The following is a 25,000-nucleotide window of genomic DNA, read 5'->3' as shown; positions in this document are numbered from 1 at the left end:
AAACAAGATACAACGCCAGTTGGTCAGTTCTCTATTTTGTGCTACTTTTACATGTATAAAAATGCAGTATTCAGTGTCTGAGATGCAGAGCCTTGCACTGTGTGTCTTGTTAGAGCCAATCTCTAGAAAGATACTAGTGAAGTGGCCTGACTCCTCTGGGATATTTATCATACTTAGCTAATGTGGCATGTGACCAGAACAGGAATAAACTTCACACAAGAGCCCTCCCATCCTGTCAGACGTACAAGTGTGATATTTTCTTAATTCTCATAAGAAGCCAGAGCAGGGAGAGAGAGTGAGACGGGAATTGTGACTGGATGCTTGGCCAGAGGAACGCATTTCCAGCCATGCAAGAGGAGGTGTGACAGCGAAGTAGGGTGGGCAGTCAGCAAGAGGCTTCCAGCCAAGATCTGAGGGCTGGGCAGACAGCAGGCCATCATTGGCCTAGAAGGAAATCCAGCAGGAAGTAGAAACGTGTTTCCAGAATACTGAAGGATCTTGACTTCCAGGATAACCCCTTTATGAGTTGGATATGCTTGCATTCACTACTGGGACCTCAGAGCAGAAACAATCGGGCATAAAATAATCTTCCTTCCATGGCAAAGTTGTGAAGAATGAATAGCAGGGAATATGTTAATTTGTACCCGATCTAGTCACAGCTACCCTCAGGTCCCACTGTGAAAGTTCACATTTAATAAGGTGTGATTAACGGATGCTTGAGGAAGCCAAAAATTGTACGTTCTGAAATGAAGGGGAGATCTGGCAGGAGGGAAAATACAGGAGAAACCACAGATAGAAAAACCTAAGTGACAGGGAAAGTGGTGGATGCCTGGAAATTGGGACTTAAACTACATTTCTTTGTACGAGACTTTCCTGTGTTTGCATACATGCAGATTTTCTTGGGTTTTAGTTCCCCCCTCCAAACCCTCCCCTTTTCAGCAAAATAAAAAATTCACACTCTCTATACTGAGTTACTGAAGTACTGCTTTTGTGATCTGTTTCCTAACATGCACTTCTGCCAGTGTTACCTGCTGGTCACAAGACAGGTCTGGACCTTGAGCTATACATGACTCTGGCTTTGCACTGAACCCAGGGCCAGGAGCAGCTGCCCTGTTATTCTGAGTACCACCTTTGTTCCAACAGGGAAATCCCAGCCTGAGCTTAGGAGACTTTAGCACCATCAAGTCAGTTACTCAAATTAGCTTAAAACCCCAAAGCGGCCTTGATCTAAGCGCTCTCTGAAGACCAGTGCTGCCAGGAGAAAGCCCCGGTTGCAGTGGGAGCTCTTCCACTTCTCCTCAATGCCACTCCTGCTCCATTACTTCAGATTTCCTTTTAGAATCACACTCTTCTCAGCCCACATTTCTCCACCTTCACCCTTCCTTCCAACCAGTCGCCCAGCACTTTCCCCAAATGGAAGCCTGCTTCTCAGCCACCATCCAGTGAGGCCATGTGCTCATCCCTCTTTCCTTGCCTGCTGTCCTCACTCTTTGCACATGATTCTACGATGTTCACCAAGGACTGCACTCCTGATATTGCTACCTAGGACTTCCCTAGCATGGGTAATCATCTCTATTTTACAAATTAATTCAGAAGACAGAAGATTAAAATAGCTCGTGTTTTCAGGTTAACTAATATTGTCCCTAAAAAGGCTATATTAGAACTATTTAGTCTACCACATCCGTATTAAGAACTGTCTAGTTTTGATTTGAAGGAACATGACAGCTTGAGCAAAGTTCTTTGTTCAGACAACACACAACATACCTTAGCAGTGCACAGCATGCAGCTGTTACAACACTAATTGAAATATGTTTTTAAATGTATCACGTTTCTGAATGTTTGCAGAAGAAATTTTTTCCCATGTGCAAAACACAGTATTTCAGCCATTTAGAAGTACCTAATCCCTACAATGCATTAGTAGGCCATAAAATAAAGCTGCAGTAAGGTGGTTTACACTAGGGATGGAGAGAGGTCTAGGTTGTAGGCAGACAGGGAGAAGCATCCCATTTCAGGTGGATGGGGACATTGTAGGCACTTTCTGCTGCACCCAACAAGAGCGCCATCATTCAGCATCAAAACAACAGTGGAATAGAGATAGGTTCAAAAAGAAGCAGATTTGGTCATCCCTCCCTAAAAGTTTTGCTCAGTCCCATCTGAGGTGACCTATGTCTTCCATAAGGGATGGAGCCAAGGAGAGTGTTATCCAAGGCAGTTTGCAGGAGGGCTCATGAAACACTTCTATGTCATCAGGTGGATGTCTGATGTAACACACCACATTTTGCAGTGAAACTAGGTGATAAATCCGCTTCTAATACCTAAAGGAAATGTTTGGATTTTTTTTGCATTTTCCCATCTGCAAAAAGAGATTCCCAGGGAGGCCCATGCTCAGGTTACAGAGGGGAAATTACAACCAATCGCTTCTCAAAGTCTCTAAAATTACATATCTCTTAAAGTAAAGCAAATAAATATATAAATAATCTCTAACAATAAGTAGCTCTCAACCTTACTGGGCTAAAAGCATGTGACTGAAAGGCTACACATTTCCCATTTGCAGTGGTATAAAAGTCATAAAGCATCAGATCATAAACTGTCACCAGCCCCAGACTAAATATCACCAATCCTTTGCCTAAAGCAAATGGGTATTTTTGCTATGGGAGGGGGCTCATCGAAATCTCACTCTTTGGAGGGAAGAAGGAAACATTTTTGTGACAGCTTGTTTTTATTTTTTAAAGGCGGTTCTTTGAAGCTGCTTGGGGGTTTGGATGTTAGATGTGGTCCCAGTGGAGCTGGATTAGCGTCCAGAGCACAGCAAAGTGGTCAAAGGTACAAGATAAAGGCAATTTATATATAATTGCTCAAGCTGCACCTGTTCTATTTTGAATAGGAGACTTTGTCTACAGAAGAAATTTCACAAGCTCTGAATATATCCCTTTTTTTTTTTTCTTTCTTTATTTGAGTGTAAAATGGGAAAATCTAAACTTGTATCAGAGTAAAGCAAGAAAAAATAACCTTTAAATAGCATGTAAATTTTTTATGAATTAAGCTCTAAATAAAGAAAACTCCTGAGCTGGGAATTCAAAATACTAGCCAGAGAGAGCTGATTTGCTACCAGGCTCAAGAACAATATTTAGTTTACAGAATCAATCTGGAAATAAAACTAGTGCTTGCATCAGCATGAAAGCTACAAAAATAAAAAAGAGGTCTTAATAAAATATACAGTGGAAAAGGAAAGGATGAAAGCACTCGCACAGCTATGAGGCCCTCAACAGCCCACACAAGTAATAAAATAGAATATGATGTAATATAGAACAACAATGAAAGGATTTAAAATTTCTAGGTAGGATTCTGAAAAACCATTTCCAGGTTTTGTTGTGGAGCAGGCAGGCTGCAAGTTCCCTTGTGAAGTGCCGATGAAGCCTTTGCTGGGGTACAGAGACACGGGTGTGAGGATGCAGAACAAATGCTAACCTTTGCCTTGCTCCTGAGTCAGCTTTCCCCACACAGAGCAGACTGGCTTGCTCTCCAGAAATCAGGATATTTCTGCACATGGAGGTGCTGCACGCTGTTTGCTCTCCTGCTCGCTTACCCACTGCAGCAGCAAAGTGTCTTGAACTTTGTGCTAAGCAGCTTGCAGAAATCTGAGATTACACACATGCAAATGAAGCAGTATCTGCTCAACTGATTTCAGCGTGACCAAAGTTAGGATGGGTTCATGAGGCTCCACAGGAAAATAATTTGAGCACCGATTTCCTGTGCTGCCTACCATGGCCTACACCCTAATTACAGCAGTGCATCATCTGGTTCTAACGAAATAGGATCTTGTGAATCTCAAACTCTAAAATGGACACATAACTTCTCTTTAAATTACATGGCATCCCAAAATTAACTTGGCAGAGTTTGGTCCCGCAGCAAGCACTGGCCTCTACACTAAAATTCAAATCAACCAGAACCAATGCAATTCACTCGTTGCAGTGACTCAATAAATTTTCCTTCTCCACATGAAGTTAGAAGCTATTACAGAACACTGCTAATACTGCATAAATTACAAATTATGGATTGCAAAATTTGGACCCCATTTTCCACTGTGCTCAAGCTGTGGCAGGCACAGCATACAGAGGTGATCATGGAGAGCTCCTTGATCTGTGGCCACATGGTCCTATTAGAAGCTCTTGGGCTGATGAAGCGCTGCCAAATCCTTACCCTTCTTCTTGCCCTGGCAGGGAAACTCAGCACACTCTACCACAGCACCTACAGTATTCCCAATTTTGTCCTTTACAATAGTCAGTAAGCACATAATTTAGGCAGCCCATTTAGTTTTGCAAGTCAACGTTTCTTTTCACCCTAAAGAATTTATCTGAGGTAAATCTTGAGGGGCTGCATGGCAGGATTGCGTGCCTCCACTCCTCTAACACCAGCATGGGTTACAGTGGGTATGTGGAGAATAAAAATGGCCAAAAACAGAAATCTGATTGCTCACATACAAGCATATATATATATACATATACAGATTCTTAACGTGGGAAAAAGGACATCATGATAAACAACCCACTGCTTGTGCTTCTCCAGGAAAGACAGGAAGGGCTCCAATTTCTCCTAAAATATGGTTTTAATGAAGTAACAATGGATCGCGATCAGCTGGTCAGAAAACAGAACGCACTCGGAAGAAAAGCTTTGTCACATTTCTAAGCTCCAAAAATTGACTGAAAAATCTGAGCCTCCTCTCACAGTGACCCCAAACACAGAAGATGATATCACTTTCAGTGTGGTTCCTTCCAGTGAATGTGGACGGCAGCTTTGCACATTATTAAAGAACTCACAAGCTTTTTCAAAATGATCAAGTTAATTTGAAATCCACTTAAGATTCATGCTAAACCATTAGCAAAAGTCCCAGTACCGTGTGCTTCCTGAAGGCTGTGAATGAGTTATGGAGGCTAGCCCAGCCAAGGTCTTCAGAGCTCCCAACCACCTCTACCTAATGCTAGGATGATGTGTGGAGCCTCCAGAAAGGCAAATGCATCCTTAATAATACTTCACACTTTACACAACGAGTTCCATTGGAGGATTTCAGCCTGCGTGAATGAAGAATTACAACACCTCAGAGAGCTAGGCTGGTATCATTTCCCTCTGCTTTAAAGATAGACAAAGGTGAGAGAAAAATGAAGCAATTTGCTGAAATTCGCAGAGGAAGTCTGTGGCAAGGCAGACGAGAACTCAGATCTCTCAGCTTGTGCTTTTGCCACAGGACCATCCTTCCTGTCTCTAAATGCCACCCCAGAGCTTGGTAACGTGCTATAGTTCAAACACATTAAATGTGACACCATATATGACACACATACATGTTCTGGATCATAAGGTTGAGCCCCATCAAACTGTCAGACGTTCAGTCAAGAAGCCGGAAGGGACAGAAAGAAGAGGGAGAAGAGTCCCCAAATCAGAGCTGTGGGATGTTTTTCAAGGCAGTAGGTTCCTGTGGTTGTTAAGGACCAGAACATATTTTTGCTTTTACAAATGCAGTTTAGTTTGCAAATCAAGGTGATTGCACACATTTCAGCTTGTCAAATTTTCAGCCTTTCAACCATATGTCTGTCGACCTTATGGACTACCAACTTTATGGGATTGTGCCATATGTCCAGATCCCAACATATATGAAGGCCAGTTTTAACATAAGAGCTTTACGGTAGTAGTGTAGTACACCATAATGCTTGCAGATGGCTGTAATAAAATCATTCAGGAGAGGAAAGGTGCAGGAACGTAAAGCCTTCAAAGCTTCTTCTACTGAATAAACAATTTGATCTGAATAATGTGGTGGGAAGCACATTCCATCAACGAACTAGCTGATCTAGTCCAAAACTTTGCTTTTAATTTTCTTTCCTAATCTCACATGTATTTTAACTTCCTTTTTTTTTTTTTATTTTCCTGTATGGGATTAGCCTAAAATTTGGAAGAAAAGTATGAGAAGGAAAAATAACAAAGCAAAGAATTTTTTTAAAGGCACAGCCCACTTTTGAACTGTGAATTTTTCATATGTGAAATGCCAAATGGTTATGCACAGCCTGGAAGATGTATTAATAGAGAGGTATAAGGTTTTTACCGTCACATAGTGAGATTGAAGGATGATGTGACTTGCTTCATTTCCTGAAGTGGGACTCAGCTTTCAAAGTTAAGGAAAGTTTCCTCCTGAGTAAGCCCTTTCTAACTTGGAGTTTGGTTTATGTCCTGCTGCACAATAACTCACGTGATAACTCACATTCCCTTTGTCCAACATAACTTGATATCTCTATTATTTGGGGAGCTCCGATCCTGTTCTCCCCCCACAGAAACATGCTGAGGAAAGGAGCGCTGTCTGCAAGGAGGACCACAGCCAGCATAGGTGTGATGGCAGGTCTTTCTCAACCCAAAATATTTCCTAAGCTGACAATCCTCGGTGAGCCTTGGCAAGCTTTCTTTAACTAGACAAATTCAGTTCCCACTTGGGAAGGACGGAAACCTTCCCCAAGCATTAAGTGAGAAGTGAAAAAGCGAAATGCAACCTGCCTCCTCTGCTGGCACGCAAAGTCACAGTGAGAGCCTCTGCGACCTGCTTGCTGTCAGATAGCTGGGCCAGCATGAGCCCTCACACTGCTAACATCAGTGGGAGTTTTTCTACTGGATTAAATAGCACAGTCTCATCACGTCTAAGAAACAAGGAATTTGATGTCACTGTTCCTTCCCCTGCCAGACTTGTGTTAACCAAGCTATGCTTCTTTCTGAGCACTTTTTCCTGTGTGTGTGACAGTGTGAGACCTCACCCTGCAAGACACTGAGAGCCATAATGGCCACTGCATCCACAGCTAGCCAGATTCACTCCAAAGTCTGCAGATGCACAATCGTGTAATTCAACAGTCCTGTCACCATGCTAAAAAGAAATAAATGTCGAGCTAAGAAAAAGACATCACACCTTGCCTGCTGGAAACCACAGCTTATGCCAATCCATACACTGAAGCCATCAAATGCAGAGAAGGGCGTTAACGCGCGACGCAGCCGCGCATACCTGTGTGCTCATATTTGTGTCGCAGCAGGGAACTGCTCTTCTGGAATGTCTTGTCACATAAGTCACACGCATACATGCCACTTTCCGTCTTCTTGATCTTCTTTCGGGACAGACAGGAGTCGGAGTCTGTCATGTCATCGAGGCCGGACATGTAGTCTGGGGTTCCATCAAGCAAGTCTCCCTGTGAGAGGACAACCATCAGTGACACCCATGTCCACAGCCACTCAGCAAAAGCTAAAATAGTGCCTGGGGCTGCTTATGGTCTGTCTGAGCTCAGGAACCCACTGTGGTAATGAAACTCTAGCTGATGGAAACGATAGAGGTCATAAGGAACCTCAAACACCTCTCTCTTGAATCAGCTTCCAAAACTTTCTGTCTTTGAGCACTCTGTAACAATAGGATTTGCACAAGCAAAGAATGTTTGTCATATGGGTACTAAATATTTTCAGAGAGTGGAAAATGCAAAGGGGAGGCTCTTCACGGACAATAAAAGCTATTGTGATACTACCCAGGGGTGAGTGTAAGCAACAGCTGAGTGATCATTCCTCTCAAAACACTGAAACTTGGAGATATTCTGTATCTGTAGAAAGGGTCTAATTGAATTTTATATTTAGGTACAAATGTTTTTATTATGCAATCCATTTAAATGTATGTCTCCCGACTAAAGGCCTGAAGCTATATTTTTATATTTAATTTTGTAATTTGAAATAGGGAATATTAATAACACTTTTTATCAATGTTCTATCTATGTTAAAACAGCCTTCAGCATTAAGCAATAATGAAAGTGGATCAGTAAATTATTAAATTTCTTGATATTTATTTTGTCTTGATCCAAAGAGAGTGCAAACTTGCATGATAACATACATTTCCATTTGCTATCACACAGTTCAGTTTTCTTAGACTAGGTTTGCACTAATTAATATTAGAGAAGATTAAATAGGCTTAAATACATTTACAAAGAGGGCAGATGTACTGTAAATTGGAATAGTGGAACAGCTGTTATGGAGGTGCAGTGCTATTTATGCTCCTATTGTGCAAAGAGGGATTGCAGCCTGTAATGTAAAACCATACCTGATTTTCACATTTGAAACTATAAAACATTTACTAGTCAGTAAAATTACTAATGGACCGTAATAGGACATAGGGGAACACGCACATATGTAAAAGAAAATTATTAATCTATAATCAGTTAATTTCATTCAACTAAATTCTGTACATTATATCTGAATGCACCCAGAAAAAAAAAGGTTGAAAAATAGGTGATTTTCTGTAGGGCAGCTCTTTGCTATAGGCATGCAAGCAGCCAAATCCTTTACTACTCATGTATGGATCACTTGAGAAAAGAATTAAAGGCTCTACTCAGACAAGAAGTTCTGCCCCACAGTACATGTCTAGAGAAAGATTTTGCCTGTTCTGGTGGCCAGGAAGGCCAACGGCATCATGGCTTGTATCAGCAGGAGGTAATTGTCCCTCTGTGCTTGGGGCTGGTAAGGACAAACCTCAAGTTCTGTGTTCAGTTTCAGGCCCCCTGCTACAAGAAAGATGTCAAGGCCCTGGAGTGTGTCTGGAGAAGGGCAATGGAGCTGGGAAGGGTCTGGAGAACAAGTCTTATGGGGATCACCTGAGAGAGCTGGGATTGTTCAGTCTGGAGAAAAGGAGGCTCACAGGAGACACTCATTACTCTCTCCAATGTCCTGAAAGGAGGCTACAGTGAGGTGGGTATCTGCCTCTGCTCCCAGGAGACAGCCATAGGATGAGAGGGAGTGGCCCTCAGTTACACCGGGGAAGTTCAGGTTGGATATTAGGAAACATTTCTTCTCTGAAAGAACACTGGTGCAGTGGCACAGGCTGCCCAGGCAGGTGGTGGAATCACCATCTCTGGAGGTGTTCAGGACTTGTGGAGATGTGGCACTGAGGGACGTGGTCAGTGGGCATGGTGGGATGGGTTGAGGTGGGACTGGGTGATCCTAAAGGGCTTTTCTAACCTTAATGATTCCATGATTAAGGCTTCTAACTGCTACCTCTCCAAATAATTTCAGATAATCTGTGGGGTTTTTTGTTTGTTTGTTTGTTTTTGCTGAAGCTTTTCCAGATGGCTGGAAACAGCAGTGGGTGGGCTGAAGGAAGGGGCTCTAGTGAGGAAACACATCAATATGTCTCATTCACAAAGAGATTCAAGAGAAGACAGAAAGCCTTGTGCACAGCCAGCAAATAATCCCCCAAAAAATGTGGAGTAAGAAACCTCCAAACTTTCAGTGAGCTAAATTTGTGAGGATGCTATATGGACCTCTGCTCAGAGGGCTACAGCTCTGTGTCCAGATATGGAGGTGATCCCAAAAGGTCTCTTGCAGATCCTTTTCCCCATGGCTGAAAACTTATGCTCACCATGAGGGAAGTCCTGAAGAGAGTATTTCATCAGAAGTTGTTTGTTTTTTGTCTGTGGGATGGGATTTTTCACGGACATTATGATTTAGATATGGTTCTAACAAGGAATAACTGTTACAGCTGTAACCTTTTAACAAATTAAAGCTTTATATCTATTCAAAGGTATTGGTACTGCTTCTGAAAATACTCAATATAACTTTGGGCTTTTTTTCCTTCTGCAGGAGCACATATCACAACGTACTAAATTTTAGCCTTTCAAAAGATATTGTTCACAACAGTTTACCTGAAATCCTTGTTTCCGCTGGTACTTTCTCCTTTGCTGCATATCAGCAAAAGTAGCTGCTCCAGTTGGGTAAGTGTAGGCCATATGTGGTAGGAAGCTCATCTGATCTAGTCCTGGGTATGGTCGCAGCCCAGGAATACTGGTCTGGACTGGTGGCATAAAAGTGGCTGGGGGAAATGCGCTCTGCGGTGGAAGTGTTGTGTATAAAGGTTTGGCACTGAATGGGTTCATACCAAATACTGGGTTAGTGCTTTTATCCAGATTATTTGAATTAGAAAACTCCTTCTTGATAAAAGTCAAGTTCAGAGGCTCATCTGAGTTTTCAGATGATGAAGAAACACTGTTGTGTTCTAAATTTACACTATTAGATTTCGTTTTGTTCTTTGTGGCTATAATACTTTTGGGTTCCTTCATTTGTTTTGGTAAAGACAAGTCCAAAGGCTCAGCCTGAAGCTCCTCAGAAGAGAAACTGTTTGGAGTGTAAGAACTACTATGGGAGTTTTTAGAAGATGTGGAAGAAAGATTTAAAGGAGAAGGAGTATTGCTCCTAGAGTGGTCCAATTTATCAACTGGTTTCATATTGGTAAAATGAGGAGGTTTTGTTAGCCTGAGAGGAGTATCACAATTAGTAACACTGTTATGGAGTTCAGCTATAGATGGTGAAGTTATAGAGTCCACAGGCTTTATTGGAGATCTGGCTGACAAAGAGTCTTTAGTGGGAGTGTTGTTGGTGGCAGCCAGCGCCACCTTGGCACTGGTCCTTTCCAGTGATGGTGACCTGGAACTTGAGTACTGGTAGACTTTTCTTTGTTCAAACCATTCCTTCACGAATTCCTGAGGAAGGCCAACAGCAATGGAAATTTTCAGTAGTTCATCAGAATTGGGTTCCATATTCATAGCATAATATGCTTTAAGTACAGACATGTGGTCCTTGTATGGGTTGATGGGGCTAGTCATTCCTTTCTCAGAAAGTACTGATGACAGCAAGAGGGTTTGCTTATCAAACACTCCAGGTTTGTTGGGAACCATGTTCTCATGAGGCTGAAGGACTGCCTTGATCTCTTCGTTCATTTTACACAGGTAACGCTCATGCTGATGCAACGGAATGGGACCAGGAAAGCTTTCCTTACAGAACTGGCATGAAAATGGAGTGGATACATTATGGTTCTCTATCATCTTATCTTCAGTTACCAGGTCTATTAGGGTTCGCAGCTTCTCTTTTTTAATGTTATTGAGCTGTCTCCTCGAGTCTGTGGTTAAGCTCTGGAGGCAAGCTTTGGCTTCATTGACTTTCTCTAACGTATAGTCAATAATACTTTTAGTGGCACCATTATGACTTACTACTGGAAGACCCACGGGGGGAATATTGGGGGAGGTAACTCCTTGTTCCTCTGCTTGAGGGCATGAATCCTTCATATGATAAACCTTCAACTTGGAGATCTCTTCAGCTTTGCAGTCCATTTTCTGCCTGGAAACTGTGTTGTCCACAATCTGCAGGACCTTCTGCACCTCACTTAAATTACTGCCTACTGCAGGAAAGCCAAGTAATGGTGCTTCCATCCCTACACCTAAGTGCTGCATCGGACTTTGAGCAGAAGTGTGAACTCCTAAGGGGCTGGTTGCTCCAAGTCCACCATTCATAAAAGGACTAGTTGCACTAAACCCATGTGAGGCCATAAGAACCTTATATTCATTGAAATCTAGTGGTTCTGTTTTAATTTTCAGTAGGCCTGTTTGTTCAGACATACTAAGTGGTTTGCCATTCTCCAGCTTGTTTCTCAGCTGTGTAATGGCTGAATTAGTAGGAGAAGAAGATACAGAGTTAGGAGAAGAACCCGTCTTGATATTGTTTCTCATTCTGCCATTTACAGAGATTAAACCGATACACTTCTTGCTGCTGATGTGCGAACTGTAGGAGCCAGAATGCGAGAAACGTTTCTTGCAGTTTGGACACTCATATGGTTTTTCACCTAAAATGACAATTAAAACCAAATGTTAATTATCGTTGTTGCTGCTATACTTGCAAGTGATTGCATCTGACACCAAGCCGATCATCTGTATACCCACTGATTTCCACAGTGAGGAAAATATCTGTTCTCTGCATACAGCCATGTACCACCACTGCTTTCCCCTCTTCTTCACAGGTCTGGAGGTCAGTTTGGAACCGCAGTCTCCAGCCTGGCAGTAGGTGCCAAGGTGTGAGCTTGGCTCCAGACAGACTGTTGCAGTCAAAGGTAAGTGCCCTGTGGTTAACACAGTCAAATCAAATCCAGACTGTTCAAATTTGATTTGTTTTGTCTTTTTTTTTTTTTTTTTTCCTTCAGAAAGGAATTGAGTTGCACTGAAATTGAGCACATTGTGAGAAACTGAGTCCTGATGTTACAATCACATCTGCAGAGGTGGGGATTGGTGCCTGGGCAGAGCCCGGTTGCATTTCAGGTCTGTCAAGCAGAAGAACCGAAATGCACAATTCATTCAATATAAGGTATTTTGCACTTGCTGCTTATCTGAGAATAAGAGTTGTCTTTGACTGCTGGGAACTTTTTGTTAAGAAAAATACAACGGACTCTTCAGGATCTGACTGAATAGAAATGAGTGAATGGTTCTGAACTCAAAGTGCCGAACAAACAATGTAATATTATTTACAAGAAGCTTTAGTATTTCCAAATCTTTCAGCAGGACCCCGGTATTAACAGCATGATAAATGAGGATAGCTCAGATACCATTTATGAAATACCTTGGTAACTCCAAGAAGCCAGAAGCAGAACTGTGTAAATTTTAAGCAGTCTTTAAAACTCAGCTAATTAAACAAAATGCAAATGAGCACACCAGCACCTCCGCTACTTACCACTGTGAATTCGCAGGTGTTCCTTCAGATGGTGTTTATATTTGAAGGCCTTGCCACACTCAGTGCATTTGAACTTGCGATTGCCTGCTCCTTGGGTCAGCATTTGGTGCTGGGAGAAAAAAAAAAAAAGACACCGATGTGAATTTTATGCAAGAGAAACCATGAATTTCTAACTTAAAAACAAAAACAAAATTAATGTGGCTCTGAATTTATCAAGCAGACCAAAAGGTCTGCGTGTACATTTATTTGTCTCATCAGTGCTGCAATAAAAATCAAAATGTTGGCAGTAAACCGAAACAAATGAGAACGTACTTTCACATGAGCACTCGATATTTGTTTTAGAATTATTTCCTAAGTCTCTCATCAGAAATGTGTTGCTTTAAGGTATCTTACAATGAGAGAAACTGTTTTATAAGAAGATTTGTGGTTCTTAATATTCCTAGCAGATCCTGAACATGTGGGGCTCTGCTTGTTTAAAAATTCTGTTTACTGCGTGCGTAGAGAAGACAGAAACACTGCCGTTAGTGGCATTTTGTATAAGATTTAATTCATTATCAAGCAGAAGAGACTGTCTTCGGCATGAGCTGCTGCTGGAAATATTTTTTAAATCACAGACGCCTGCTACCTTCCGTGCCATGCTGTCCCCAGCACTGTTTGGAGGGGTGAGGGCAGGTGGGAAGTTAAGAGCGTCATAAAGATATAACCAAAGGCAGCTGAGCTTTTTGCACCATTTGCACTTTGAATTTGGGGGGGAAAAATAATAATAATAGTAATAATAACGCAGCCATCCGCTCTGGATGCTCAAGGTAGGAGGTCAGCCTTTTGCAGGCAGCGACGACACAAAAGCCCATTGCAAGAGAAGGAGGGGGAAAAGGGGGGGGAGGGAGGGAGAATTAAAAAAAAAAGGCAGCGCCGAAACGGTATGACAACTGCGAGGGTGTGCTGCCTCTTCCCACATTCCTGGCGAGACAGATGGTGTTACATGGGACACAGGGAGGTTTGTTCAAACAGCAGCAACCTTCAAAGATCAAGCAGAGCCCAGCCCGCCGCGCGCCATTGAGGGACCCGCGCTCATATGTTGCTGAGTTGCATAAACAAACAGCAACAGCTGTTTTGTCTCCCCCCATCGCCCTCCGAGGACTACTATAAACTTTAGTTGTGCCACTGTTAATATGATACAATCATTTTAATTTACTAATTGTAAATGCCATGAGCAAATGAGGGGACTTTTCAACACCAAAGCTACCATTCATAATGCGCCAGCACAAGCACACTCTCGCATGTGAAATTTCAGGCGGTTACGTCGGATAAATGTTGAGGCTTTTTTTTTTTCCCCTTGGTGTTTTGAATGATACAAAGCAAAAAGAGGGGGAAAAAAACCAACCAAAAACTTGCAGTAGATCAGGTTAGAAAAAATGCATATGTGAAAATGTGTTTGCCTACCAGAAAAGCCATGGAAAGGAAAGACTATGAGAAACCACTCCAGAATCTTTTATATTGATTTAAGATCAAGAAAAAGATACAGTTCTCTTAAAAATGCTAATTACAAAATTGGGTGATTAGAAGATGTGTGTTTGCATAACCGAATTTACCTTATGCTGAGAAAAACCTACCAAGAGAGATACAGCTGATCATGATTTGCAGCTTTTAAAGAAAACAAATACGGCATAAAGCCTTTATAATTTGACACAATGCACACACATCTATTTATTTAAGTTTTAAACATGCCATTTGAGTTTCCATTACAGCCCTCCACAACACCTCTCTGCAGAAGTAACTCTCCTGTGAGGCTGGGAGCAGTTTTCCTTGTGGCACAGAGAGTTCTGTGGCACAGATCTATTGACAGTCTGGTTAGGAGCACTGAGGAAGCTCAGTCACCTGTTTGAGACACACAGCATTTCCTTAAATGCAGCCCTGATATAATATTACATGCATCACATCGAGGGGAAGCTGCTTTGATTTATTGCAGATATGCTGCTGGGATCCACCAGCGATAGATAGCGCGTGCATGTGTTAGTGGCACAATCATCACAAATGATAGCCTCCATGTATGGGAGGAAGAGTTATTCTGAAAATGCACGATTATATTTAACAAACGATTATATCACACGCAAATAATTTTGCGTGATTGAAAAGGCAACTCAAAAAGTAATGAAAAAATATCGGTGGATCTTTCAGTATGGCTTTAAGCTTTAAGCTCCTATTTGCAAAACTGCAAAGTAAAACTAGGTGAAAAATGGAATTAAAATTGCTGAGATGTTTAATAATGTATAATTAAAATGCTACCGTTTCATTCACTTTTTGAGGAACATAAAAACGAAACTAAAGTCAAGTTAAAGTGCAAATAAAATTTCTAAATTAGAAATTAACACACTCATTCGATCGTGAACATAAGACTATTAAATCATATTAGAAGAGACCATCAAAAAATCATTTAGACCTCAATTAAAGCTATTACCATTAAAAGATCTGCATCTTCAAAATGCCATGAAAAATTAATAATGATTGCCAATCAAAGCAATATCGTTTCTCTAAGGGGTTATTACAGAAAGAAATCACTTAAAGCCAGCCCCCCACCTGATCTGTCCCTGGCTTGTGTGTCACCATATGCCGCTCAAGCTGGGTGCGGTAGGCAAACGTGTAGCTACAGAGAGGGCACGAGAAGTTCTCCTCGTTCTTCTCATGGCGGTACTTGATGTGCTCCTTGAGGGACGTCAGGCGCTTGTAGCCCCGGTCGCAGTAGGGGCAGGTCAGCAGTTGGGCGAAGGCATCTGGAGTTCCAGGTGGCAGGTCTGCGCCCCGGGACGGGGGGAGAGAGGCAGGCCAAAAGGTCAGCGAGGCAATGGCAGCTAATGGGCTTACTGCCCAGGCCGGTATGAGAGGAATCGCTGCAATCTGCTGCCCAACAGGGATGGTGCTTCCAAACAGCCGCCAACCACACCGCAAGGCCTGCAGTGCCTCGGGGACAGAGCCCATGTGCAAATGCGGACAGACCCCATGAGGAAGTGGGGACAGGTCCCGCTTCTCAATCACAGCCCAGATCTGCTTTGCCACTGAGCAAATGCTTCTTAGGGGCTCTTTCCCCAGTATTAAGCAAAGAATCACAGAGCTATGGGCCATCAACCCCGTATTATTTTGTGTTAAAACTCAATACTTCCCAAACTCGCAACCAGAGTGGCAGCGGTCCTTCCCTTGAAAGTGAGCTTTAAATCAAGCTCTTCAGTTCATCCGCAAAATAATACGAATTTGCTGACTAAAACATCACAATACACTAAAATTACAGCCCCAATCTTTGCTCATGAAATTCCATGCCGCTGCAGCTGTTCTTCAATTTTTAAGGTAAACACCCAGGCATGTAGTGCATTTATAATTGCAACAGCTGCAAGAGGTCAGGATACTGGCTAAAAATGAATTACAGCCTCACCGTTTTCTTCTTGCCCATTGGCCTCTGGAGTGCCAAGGCGAGACAGTTCCTCGGGGGCTTCGGGGTAAATAATGGCTGTGTCGCTGCGCTGCAGGTACTCTGCTATGCTGACTGCATGCCCATCTCCTTCCTCCAGTTTCCTTTTGGCAAAATATTCCTCAAAGTCCGACGTGCAATTTGCATTCTTAACTAAAATGAGAGAAGGGGAAAAGAAGGGGTTGTGAGTGCATCCTGCCTGAGCACAGCCGGAGTTGGAGTCGCAAGGCTGGATCCTTGCTCTCATCAGTTGTGCCCCAGCTCCCAATAAAATTAATACCTCTTTCCACCGGCTGGGATGGAAGTAAGGCCGGGTGGTTAAATTAACAGCCACACAGGCTCTAAGGGCAGCACAAGAAGTTTATGAGGTCTCGGCAATGCAGGTAGCACTTCATCTAGGCAATTTCTGGGAGGCTCCTGGGGGATTCACAATTAACAGGCCCTCAAATCCTCCCAACCCTGGCAAACTCAGCTTCATGACAGTTCCTGCTGCAGAGACAATATTTACAGGTGGCAAAGATCACAAGCATCCTCCATGCGGGGTTCTGCCTCTGCACACCAAGGTGGGCAAGCAAAGAGAGCAGTGATGCTGAAAGCTCTCAGCATTCTTCCTCATGTGGTTTGTTTTGTTTTTTTTTTTTCTTGGAATATTAATTTCTGGGTAATTAACAGTGGGACAGTAGGTTGTTTTAAAAAACATGCTGCTACAAAGGTAGATTTTCACAAATGGATCCATATGTTTTAGACCAGAATTGGTATACTGAGCCTAAAACCACTCTTACAATCTGTACAAGAGTTTTCCATAATAGTAAACCCAATTTTTTATTGTCCGTGCAATGTCCATGAAACGTAATATATTCCCAACCACAAAACATCCTGTTTCCAAAAATATGCTGTTCTTGTCCATGTATGAATGCTGCATACAGGAAAGAACTTAAGAACTCTGGGACACTACAGGCACATACTGCCATGATTACAACAGAAAATAAAAGAAGTGATCTTTTTCTTCCCTTGATTTCTTTTATTAACAAGCTCTGGAGGACAGTTGGTGGCAGGGAATTTCAGATACCTGTTTTTAACTGACTGGAAAGGAGAAGAATGGCATGACTGAGTACATTTTTAAAGTATTTATGCTTAGGTGAAATAAGAAAATGAGACAAAGCTGTGAACTATACCACAGTAAATGCAGAAGTAAAATATTAAATGACTTGATTCTGCCCTCACTTATGCCAGGGACCAATATGGAGTAAATTCATGGAAATCAAAAGGGTTATATCAAAAAGAAAAAAGAATTGGGCCCTAGAAAGTTACTGATTTGTTGCCACTGGAAATGGAACCCTTAGCAAGGAAACAAGTAATGCTTTGCCTCAGTGTCCTACAAAAATGCAAGGTGATAGTTGCAGTCATACCAAGATGTGGCCCTGACTGTGGCACAAGTGGAAATCTGAAAGAGCCCGATTTGCAGAGCTGATCTTGCTGTCATTGATAAGAGTAGATATTCAGCTATGCAAACCTCATCCCTTTAGCCGATAAGATCAAATCCTCCGGCTGAGACAAATATGCCCTATTTGTCATATGGGCAGAGCAGCTTCTCAAACGCTCTGCAGCATTTTAGTGACAGCGACCAAATGGCTTAGTTCACGGGACCCCATTTGTGGAAGAAAACTTCTGTTCCTATCACAGTATTATAGGGTACCAGTACAACGACCAGTTCTCCTCCCCTAGTCCTTCTGTAGCTCTTACTTGTTATCCTTTGTGATTAGCATGAGAAATGGTATCTTCTTTTTTTCTCCCCTAAAGTAATCAACTTCTAGAGAAGGGAAGTGTGAGTACGGAGGGCCAGATCTACCTTGCCTCCATTTTGTTGCTGAGAGAGAAATGTAACAAAATGGTGGTAGCTGAAGTGCACCTCGTGCACAGGAGTGTCAGATCATGTTTTTGGCTTTGTTTTTGTCAGGGAAAAAAAAAAAAAAAGAAAGAAAGAAAGAAAAAAGTTGAGATATTGCTCTTTATGTCAGAAACCCCACTTCTTATAAATCCCTTACTATGCCTAAATTCTGCAACTGTTGTAACACCACCTAGCCCAGTGCTACCTCATCTTTGTTTCTCTTGGCTCAGCACTTGGTCCCAAAAGAAGAAGCTTATTTCTTGCCCAATTTAGGCAAATGCTACCTATGGAGCAGAAAAGAGAGTTTTCCTCCAAAGAAGATATACGGAAGCAGAAAGAAGACAGGATGGAAGAACACCCCATGGCTTCTTCCAGGCAGTCTGCAATGTTTCTGGAGCTTGCAACTAGGTTTATATGGAAGGAATTCAAGGCTTGACTTAGTACTGGGATCTTCAGCCCCACACTCAGCCTCAAAGATCTTCCTTCCCAGTCTCCTAGTCTCCCTGGAGGACGCTGCAATATTACTGGCCTAGGTTTCCTAATTCTCTGGATTATTTAGCTCTCATGTCTGTGCATGCAACCCAGGAGCTAAAGCAAATGTTTATGTCTACATTATAACCTCCCCCAAAACAAGGGGATTTAGCAGAAAAGCTGACAGATCCTTAACTGAAACAATACAACCAGTGCTGCAACACTGCAGATTAGTGTAAATAGCAAAAGGTGAACGTGTGTCTGGTGTCTCACTAGCTACACTGCTGTCAGTTCAGACATTACTGGAAGCTCACCCAGTGTTACTCAAAAGGCTCATCTGATAACCATTAGGCCTCTTTCTAAAATTCTGGGGGAAAGGCTTGCTTCCCCCTGCCCTAATTTGTTTTCCATGCATAAAGTCATGTTCCCAGATTCCTCATGGACTGACACTGCAAACACGTTGCACATCCCCTCCTGCGAGTCAAGAATTTCAGCGAGATCTGCACTGGGTGACCTCACCCAATAAGTCTTTTCTTAATTAATTATTGGAGCCTGGAGAACAGAGATGTTTTCAGCTCCAAAGGCTGATGTGGCCGTGTCACATAAAAATAAAATGCATTAAGGAAAGCTATCTTTGGAGGTATTTAGGACCTTTCAAGATAAAGCGAGCGAGAGGTTCGAGGAGCTTTGGAGACCAGTTATTTTGTGTGGGAACTCATCCTGTGAGATGGTGATAGCTGCCCTTAATCGCAAACAAAGCTAATAAAACCACAGCCTTCATTAGCCAGGAAGTGAGAGGCCCCCATTGGTACACACAGATTACAGTCTGAAAACGGCCTGTCCTCCAACCTGCCAAGTTTTACTTCTGTTTCCTCCCAACCAAGGGTTTTTTGTTGTTCTTTTTTTCCTTCTTTAAATTATATTAAGATATCTTTATTTGAAGCTTGTTAGATGCTAGTAATCGAAGCTGGGAATTTCTTTGCTTACAGAGAACACCTCAGTCTATTTCCTTAAAGCATCACAGTTATAAAAACCATAACAGGTACAGTAAAGTAAGTCAAATAAATTTATAGAATGGCTTGGGTTGGAATGGACATCAAGGATCATCAACTTCCAGATCACTAATTAAAAATGACCTAAACCAAACATCATTTCACCAAGTTATCATTTCAGAAATACCCCCAAATATTTACAAATTAATCTAGAATGACCAAAACCTAAGCATTTTAACTGTAATGGTCACTTTTTCACTATAAAGCTTCTGCAGCTCATTCTAAAAATGCAGCTGATTAATGTGTAGATAGCAAGGTTTCTTTAAGTACCACTAAGAAGTGGCCATCCTGACAAAAGCAGAATAATTTACTAATGGAGACTTTCCTTTTAGTTTCTTTCTCTGCTAATGACATTGTGCAACAAATTTGATACTAAAAGTACACCACAGGTATTGGGTGTACCTACAGCAACTTTGTAGTTGAAGGTATGTGAATGAGGCTGAAAGTTTATTTCCTATTTCTGCTCTCAGCCCAGGTGGTGGAACTTTATGAGATAACATGCTCCAACGTCAGGAGGGGAGAAAGTTGCATTAAACAAGAGGGACCACCTTGATCCAAAAGAGCCAATGTTCATCTGAAGGAAGCCCCCAGTGGCTTTTATGGGCACTGGGAAATCCTGGACACCAGTGGCCAGGAGTTACCTGTTGAACTTATTTAGTTGGACCCAGTCTCTGCCCCTTCTCAGCTGCTTTATTAAATATCTGCTTTAAATCCTCCTACTTCCTGCAGGGAAAAATTGTGCCAGACACAAAAGACAGGCCTAAAGTCTGTGGTATGACTGAAGAAGAAAACTTTGACCATTCCCCAGGCTAGTCAGGAAGGATGACCAATTTCCTCCTCAAAGGATGGTTGGGGCACCTCACCTTTGCCACATGGCATACTTTGCAAGAAGGATGCTGCAACTCCTAACAGTCACCTGGCATCTCTCACTCAAAGTGAAAATGCTGGCAAAGACACTTTGTTTATCAGATGATGTCATATGACTAAATAATCTGGCATTGCTCGTAAGACACTACAGAGACTGAGAGCATTATAGAAATATGTTCGACCCAAGGTACCCAGACACCAGTCACTACTGAGAGAAGTGGCTCTGAATGCCTCAGTGACAAAAGATGCAAATGGAGCACCAGCAAGAGCATCGGGCAACTCTGTAGGGTAATTTGAGCAAGCCACCCATTGCTGCAAATAGTTTGATTAAAAAGGGGACTAGGACTTCTGCACATTTGGGGTAGGTCTGCTTCAGATGGAAGGAACTTCTGCATATTAAATGCAGAGCGCCTAGAACGCTCTTGGAAAAACCAGGTGCACCAGGGTGGGCAAGGGGAAGCAGACCAGGCAGGATGACCTGACCCTATGTGGAGCTGCACTAGCTGGCTCTGGCCCCAGCAGGATGCTGTGAGGCCAAGGTCAAACAAACAGAAGAAGCCATCACATTCTGGGAGGGTAGGGGCAAAGAGGACACAACATTTTCCCCTTTGAGCAGACCACATCGCAAGTAAGAAAGAGTCAAGGCCTGTTATGGTAAGGAAAATATGTGCAAAGGAAGTCACACAGCCTGACAGGGGACCTCAAAGGATCTGGTAATGGTTAATTCAGATAAGCATCAAGTCTTATTTCTGAACCAGACATCTTTTAAAGTCCTGTTTCTTCAACTGCTAAGTACAATTTGTCACTTTATTAACATCCCTTGGCACAGAAGTCTTTCCACGTGTGTATTCAGCTCTGTATGGCAACATTGTTAAGTATGTATGTATCAGTAAATTGTGCCTGGGTGCCACTCTTCTTTCATGCACAATAAATACAATAGATGAAAAAAAAAATGGTGACATGGTTTTACTTTCCTATTATTTTCCCCCACAAGAATTATAAAGTAAATGTTTTGTGTTACTTAATAAGAGCATTGGGATTTTATGTGGGTGTTACCAACATTAGGAAAGTGTGAGTAATAAAACCTTTGCAATGCTTAGGTACCACCTTTTACAGTAATGTTTCTAGAGGGCATTACCTATGAAATAAATCTCATTGTGGAATGCATAGAAATTTACTTATATTAGAAAACAGTCTACTTTGAACCGTGTCAACCAGGCAACCAGGCCTATCTGCAACATCTCAAACTGCAACTCAGAAAAAATGCAAAGGAAAGGCTGGGTGATGTATGGAATTCGGCTGTGCTGAGGATAGAGGAGGGCCTTGTGGCCTTTTCAAAGAACGTGGTAAACCCCTGAATTCATTTGGATTAAAAAATAGTAACAGAAACCTTTTGCTGTTTTGCTCAGCTACAGGAAAAAAAGGGATGGCTCGGAGATGATGCCTGTTAAATAGCTCTGTCCCCTTTCTTGTTCCACAAAATGTATTGATTTCTAAGAAGAGGGGAAAGAAAGAGATGTGGGGGAAAAAAAAAAAGAAAAAAAGAAAAAAAAGATTAGCCAGAAATATAATAATCTCATAAATATGCATTTAAAGTGTGTGTGTCTGTATATCTATGTTAGTGGTTTATGTGTATCTCTCTGAAAAGATGCTTTCCGTCTCTGAAGTAGCTTACTTTGTGCACCATGTGAATCTGGGGTTGCCAGGACAAGAGCACCCCATCCTCATTACCAAGCTCTTTGTACAGTCTCTCTCATTAAAAGCTTCCTACATCCTGGTCCAGCTACTTGAAACTGTCCTATGCTCAGCCTCGCTGCGGAAACATCTCCTCATGATGCTGATAACTACTAGCTTACAGGGATGCAGTTGAAACATGTTAGGGGCTGAAACACTGCAGGGCATGGGAGAGGGAGCAAGGACTATCACTACTATCAAATTGCAAAAAATAAACTGAAAGTAGGAGAATTATGTAAATGTTTCCCAGCTGTTAAAGTGCAACCAGGAAAAATTGTTTTGACACTACCTCTCTTCATGCACAGCTAATTTTCAACAATTTAGAATAGAAGGGATGTTCATGTAACATGGCATCTTACCTGTACCATTGTTTCCAGTGGTCTGAATTGCGGCTTCAGGCCCCATAGTGTCATAATCTTCCTTCATTTCTTCTGTGAAATAAGCATGCACACTTTTTAGCATTTGCACATTACAGAGCTGCCCACAAAGCTAGCAAGCACAGTGCAGGAATGGGGAAGATTTGTCTAAAGGAAGCAGAGAAAAGGGCTGTTGTGGCCCTCTATACAATGGCTTTGTTCTGGCAACTGAATGAATTCAGCAGCACTGGACAGACAAGAACTTATTTACTTTAAACATTACAGCAAGTGGTGGAAAACAGAACTATTTGTTCCGAGTAAATGAAGGGCTTTTCCCAATATCAAATCTAATAAGCAGCCTGGTGATAAAAAGGGTCGGTTTGGGGTTTTTTGTATTTAAAAGAAATAATCAGTTAACAGACACTGTGAGATCTGCACCTGGAAGAAACAGCAAACACAAAAGGAAGACAGAAGAAGATCTAATATCTCTATTTCTATTTAGCGCCACACAGATCCTGTCACTGCCATTGGAAGCAAAGCATTTATTGATACCAAGTGGCACAGAAATGTAAGGAATTTTCAACGGTGGGCAGCTCTTCCCTGCCCGTACAATTTGGTTGTGACTTCTGTGCACTCTCCGTGCACTCACAAAGTCTGCCTTTATGGCCATAAACTGGGTTAATTCACATGCAAATTCACACAAAACCTGCAGAATTACTTGCTATGTATCTGTATTGTGGTTCAGTTTGGTTTCCATGAAACTGAAGTTTTCAGAGCACAGTTTACAAGAGGTTGGATGCACCTTCATCGCTGCTTATTGCGGAGATGCTTCAGCCTGCCTTGGTGTGCCTGTCAGACTTGGTTTCTTGCTGCTAATTTGTTAGTTCTTGTGCAACAGGTATTCACAAATACAGCCTGGTCAAGGTTTAACCCTTTGAAGGATTTTCACAGGCCAAAATAAATATACAGAACATCACTTTCTCACCTTTTCAACTTCTCCCAAATGCTATACTTTATTTGAGGACATATACAAACATACAATCTCTCTCTCTCTCTCTTTTTTTTTTTTTTAAGTGAGAGAATTGAGTATTTGAGATTTGAGCGAAGAATCTGCTTTAATCTTCCATTTAGCTGCGCTTGTAAGAAATGAAATGTCAAAAGGCCCATAGAAATGGTTTGGCAAAAGCCAAAAAGAAAAAATAAAAAAAAAAGAAAAAAAAAAGAAAAAGGAGAGAGAATTTCCCAGAAAGGAGCACAAATCGATGGTGATTCAGGAAGATGGATGCAGGTTAGCCAATCCAGTGATAGACCAGCATGAAGATCAAAGCAAGCTATTAAAATTTTATCAATACACAAAGCGTTAAAATTCGTATTACTCTTTCTTGTGAGAAAGATTTTGATGAGGACAGAAACTGGCCCGGTATTAATCCATTTCCATGACGATTATTTGACTAAAGATAGGCAAATAACATCAACAGGGTACATTCTCAGTTCATTCCTAAATTTGTAATCTTGTAGTATTCTTCAGATGTCACATTCTACAAGTAATTAGTTGGTAGAATAACAGGTTCTAATTGTATCATTCTGATAAAAACTAAAGCACAGAATGACTTAATTCAGAGCTTTGCAACCACCATACAATGCTGTGGTATAAATATACATGTTTATGGCTTTGAAGCTTAAAAAAAAAAAAAGAAAGCTCTTAAGTTAAAATATGCAGGTACAAACAGATGCTAAATTTGTACAAAAGCATAGAATATGCAGACCAGATGAAAAATATTTGTTTAAACTGTACAGCAGACAAGCCAGCCTTGATTCTTTTCCCAGATCTGGCATTCTGCCTCTCTACGGATCATTTTCACGGGGATATCTTGCGTCCAAAACATTTAGGAGTTCAATATGTATTAATAAAACGTTGTCAATTATGATAATTGATCTGCTGGGCTATAGTCTCGCATCTGATATTTTTATTGCAGCCTCTCAGAAATTTCAATCGAGGCGCAGCATTTCTGAGAAGTTCAGTGTGAGGTATAAATATAGTTATTGTGATTTTCTTCCTTGATCATCTCATGTGATTTCTGGTATCAAGGAGTCACAAGCATCAGAAGTTTTCCATCTGAGGGCAAATCTCCCCAGTCAGTCAGCAAGGGGAAAACAGTTAGCAGCCCTTTTTTTTTTTTTTTTTTTTTTTTTTTTTGCATAATAGTGGTAATGTTCAAGATTGCTGCTGCACTTCCTTCCTCATTGTCATTTTCTTCTATGGTAAAGAGAAGTTACAGCACCGAGCCGCTTCCCAAAAATTATTAAATGCTCACGAAGGCACTGTGCTGCTTCTCACTTTGTGCAGGTCACAGGAGTGCACGCTGCAGTTTTTCATCTGCATTTTTATTCCCATTTAGCTGACTGTTGCACAACCTCGCCCTTAGCATTGCAACACTCCCCTTAATGTGACTCGCCTTTACCTAAACCTGCCCTCTTCCTAAAATCTGTGACCTTGCATTAGGCTTGCTGTACTTTCAAAGCGTTCAAGGCATTTTCTCGCTCTCAGCATTTGCACAGCACAGATCTGCACGCTTGCAAGTGATCTCTGCAAACCCAGATTGCACGCAGCCAGGACAGTCCCCTG

General features: G+C 41.8%; 1 protein-coding gene across 2 annotated transcripts in view; it reads right to left on the bottom strand.

The window, feature by feature from the left end:
• Nucleotides 1-25,000, bottom strand: part of ZEB2 (zinc finger E-box binding homeobox 2) — a 107,770-nt gene that overhangs the window by 2,770 nt on the left and 80,000 nt on the right. For both annotated transcript variants that reach the window (XM_048952873.1, XM_048952874.1), the window contains 6 exons: nt 22,378-22,449; nt 15,971-16,159; nt 15,124-15,338; nt 12,547-12,655; nt 9,699-11,668; nt 7,031-7,211 (listed from right to left, as the gene is read on the bottom strand). In XM_048952873.1, coding sequence (XP_048808830.1) covers nt 7,031-7,211; nt 9,699-11,668; nt 12,547-12,655; nt 15,124-15,338; nt 15,971-16,159; nt 22,378-22,449 — 2,736 coding nt within the window. The remainder of the gene's footprint in view (nt 1-7,030; nt 7,212-9,698; nt 11,669-12,546; nt 12,656-15,123; nt 15,339-15,970; nt 16,160-22,377; nt 22,450-25,000) is intronic.

The sequence above is a fragment of the Lagopus muta genome, chromosome 8, assembly GCF_023343835.1.
Source record: "Lagopus muta isolate bLagMut1 chromosome 8, bLagMut1 primary, whole genome shotgun sequence".
NCBI lineage: Eukaryota > Metazoa > Chordata > Aves > Galliformes > Phasianidae > Lagopus > Lagopus muta.
Note: the sequence above shows the minus strand (reverse complement) of the source record. Positions and strands in the feature narration are given on the sequence as shown.